Source organism: Lottia gigantea (genome assembly GCF_000327385.1).
Source record: "Lottia gigantea unplaced genomic scaffold LOTGIsca_143, whole genome shotgun sequence".
Classification (NCBI taxonomy): Eukaryota; Metazoa; Mollusca; class Gastropoda; family Lottiidae; genus Lottia; species Lottia gigantea.
This window is the reverse complement of record NW_008707672.1, coordinates 529,675-532,960: the sequence shown is the minus strand read 5'-3', so window position 1 is coordinate 532,960 and position 3,286 is coordinate 529,675. Positions and strand designations below refer to the sequence as shown.

The following is a 3,286-nucleotide window of genomic DNA, read 5'->3' as shown; positions in this document are numbered from 1 at the left end:
CACGGTAGGTAGCATGACTTTAACGGGAGAATCACCACGTGGCCAATCACCAACACCGTCAAACCAGCGAGATATCTAATGGTCGGTTTCAAAAACTTGCCAGACTCTCAGACAAACAACAACAACATTTTCAGAGTGGCATTGAACCATACTCAAGATCCCATCATTCGCAAAGTTCAAGTCAGATTGAACAACGATAATTATCCCAATCAACCTTTGACAATTGATCCTTCCAAAAAAAATTACAACGAATTGTACAGAAACTATAAAAACATGTGCGAATTGTTTGGAAATACGCCTCAGTTTGAATACACAGATTTTTCACTCAATCATCCAATCTTTTGTTTCGATCTGTCAGCTCATCAAGAAGATCTTTTCAAAACAGGGGTGAACATAAATATTCACATCGATAAAACACAAGGAGATGTGACCGGTTACTGTTTATTGCTGGAAGAAGCAAAACATTTGATTAAAATATCAGATAGAAGAATGATAAGAATTGAATAAAAAAACACCCTTTAAAAATGAAACCAGAAACTTTAGTTATGAAAATAATAGAAGCTATGGAAACGAATTCGCCGACTCTAATAACTTACAACGGTAAAAAAGTGCATATAACCCAAAAGATTATCGATAAATACAAACATTGCAAAGTCAGAGACGATATAGACTTGGAAAGAATTGATGAGAATTTAACTAAAAAAGGTGGATTTTTACCTTTCTTACCTTTAATCTTTGCTGATTTAACTGCAGCTGGTGCAGCTACTGGAGGAATATCTGCCGCAGTCAAAGCTGCCAACGCAAATAAAGCAGCTGCAGTAAAAGAAGCTGAAGAACGTAGACACAATTTGGCAATGGAAAGAGAAGCACGAGGTGGTTCGGGAATAGGAGATATATTAGGGACGGTTAAAGAATTCGGACAAAGATTTGGCGAAGAAACCAAGAAAACCGTTAAAGAGGGATTAAGCAAATTAATAGATAAAATCGACACCGGAGAAATGAAGGTCAAACACAAGGGTGTCGACATATTTTTTAAAAACATACGTTCGGGCGAGGGAATCTTCCTTTCAAAGTATAAAGGCAACGGGGTGATTTTTGGTACGAAAATGTAATAAATAAAAATGGGCAAGAAATTTAATCATTCGGAAATATTTCCTAATAACCCAATGCTCATGTGTATATGCGGTAGTTCAGGTTCTGGGAAAACTCATCTCACTTTTAACATGTTGACAACACCAAACCTTTTAGATTTCGATTCTCTGTATATCTACACAACAACACCAGAGCAATCGTATTATCAATTCCTCAAAGCTTTGGAATATTTACCAAAGAAAGACGTTCAAGACATATTTCAATATTACGAAGAAAACGAAGAAGAAGTGGAAATAAAAGATATCATAGAAAACTTCATTAAATCAAAGAATCCATCTTTCAATCCAACGGATATAAAAGTTTTTCTGACGAAAAATGTTAATGATCTAGACTTGTCTAATATTGATAGCAATCGAAAGAACTTAATATTGTTTGACGACTGCGTAGCGCAAAGAATCAAACTGTTAAGAGTTATTGAGGAAGAGAAATCAGACGATTATGCAGAAGATTATCCACCAATCATACAAGAAATAGACGAATTCGATGATATGGTGGCATCTGGACAAGGTATAACGTTTTTATCCGACGACAATAAAGAATTACTTAATAGATTAGAAATAATATTAGCGGCCATGAAAGAAGGTCATCGATCGGACAGACAATTCAACGAAGTCAATGCCATATTAAAACGACTTTTGGAGAAAGAAATCATCACTACAAAAGACTATATAAACGTCATTAAAAATGTCCAATAAAGAACAATTGTTCGTTATCACCTCGAATAAACCAGACATCAAATTGTCTCTAGACTACGAGTATGAACTATCGATCGCAATAAACAGTACGAACTGGGATTAAAGTATTTCTCCGTTTACAATTCCATTAGAAACATCAACGAAAAAAACAATCGACTAAAAATATCGACGGATAACGGAGTTACGTTCGAAACCATAAACTTACTACCGGGGAGCTACGAATACGTAGCCATCAACGAATACCTATCCGAATACGCAGGAAGCGTGAACGGCAAAAACAATATCGAATTCGAAGGTAATTTGAATCTGAACAAAATAAAACTGATCTTGAGAAATAACAGTCAAGTCGATTTCAACGTAGAAAATTCGTTGAATGCGTTACTAGGGTTCGATAAACGAATATACGCGCAATCGACATTGGCTCCGCACAAGGCCAACATCGAGAACGACATCGACGTGATCAACATTCACTGTAATTTGATCAACGGTGGATTTTTCAACAAGCACAAACGCCAAATCATATACAGCATACCGACTTTTACGGTGCCGATCGGATACAGAATTATAGAGAAACCGTTTCAAACGACCTATTTACCAGTCAATTCTTTCATGATCAAAGATATAAATCTGGAAATCAAAGACGGTAAAAACAGGTTCATAGACTTTGGCAACGAAGAAATTGTCATTCAAATTCATTTAAAACAATCTTCATTCTCTTCTTGATTAGAAAGATAATCGAAATCATCAAATTCATAGTTTTCGTCAAAACTATACTCATCTTTGTCGTTGTAAGGATACATAATTCCTTCACTGTTTGGTGGTTTTCTTTTAACATTATTCAAATAACTTCTAAAAACTTTAGTTTGTTTATCATTTGGAATAACTACTCCATTAGTGAAACTTTTTTCCCATGGTTTATTAAATTCGTTCGACACATCATGTCCGCTTGCTAACTGAACGTAATCTTCTACACTTATCTTATCATTAGAATAACCTTTAAACGTTTTCTTTTCTTTTAAAACACCATCAGAAGTCAAAACGATGTTGTATTTGACTTTTGGTGCTAAATATAAACCACATATAATTCCACCGTCACCGTAATCGTTTTTACCTTTGCAATAGTCTTTTTCGGAGACCAAACCAGCTCTGTTTAGTTTTTTCCAATTTTTGGATGAAATGTACAAACTATCGGTGTCGGTATAGTATATTTCGGGTTTATAAAATCCATTTATGACGTGAATGAAATTGTTCATTATTTTTTTACTGTGAGATAAAACGAATGATCCCAAATGACTAGGTGTTAGTCGTTTAGATTTACTGTCTTCGGTAGTAATCTCTTTTTCTTCAATTTCCGTTTCAACAATATATTGAGTATCATTAATTTTCTCATAGGTTTTAACGCGTGAATCAAAGTTGGCTGTAAAGTTCTTCATCCAAAA

General features: G+C 34.8%; 2 protein-coding genes across 2 annotated transcripts in view; one reads left to right on the top strand and one right to left on the bottom strand.

Moving 5' to 3' along the window:
* LOTGIDRAFT_172880 (hypothetical protein) overlaps nt 1–1,847 on the top strand; it is a gene marked incomplete at both ends in the record, with an annotated part of 2,468 nt that extends 621 nt beyond the window's left edge. Inside the window, 2 exons of the mRNA XM_009050065.1 lie at nt 535–1,098; nt 1,195–1,847. Of these exons, the coding sequence (XP_009048313.1) occupies nt 535–1,098; nt 1,195–1,847 (1,217 nt within the window). The remainder of the gene's footprint in view (nt 1–534; nt 1,099–1,194) is intronic.
* A 692-nt stretch (nt 1,848–2,539) lies between these two features.
* LOTGIDRAFT_172879 (hypothetical protein) lies at nt 2,540–3,280 on the bottom strand (the record flags this gene model as incomplete). Its single annotated transcript, XM_009050064.1, has 1 exon — nt 2,540–3,280. One exon carries the CDS (start codon nt 3,278–3,280, stop codon nt 2,540–2,542), a length of 741 nt encoding a protein of 246 aa, XP_009048312.1.
* Between the last annotated feature and the right edge of the window lie 6 nt (nt 3,281–3,286).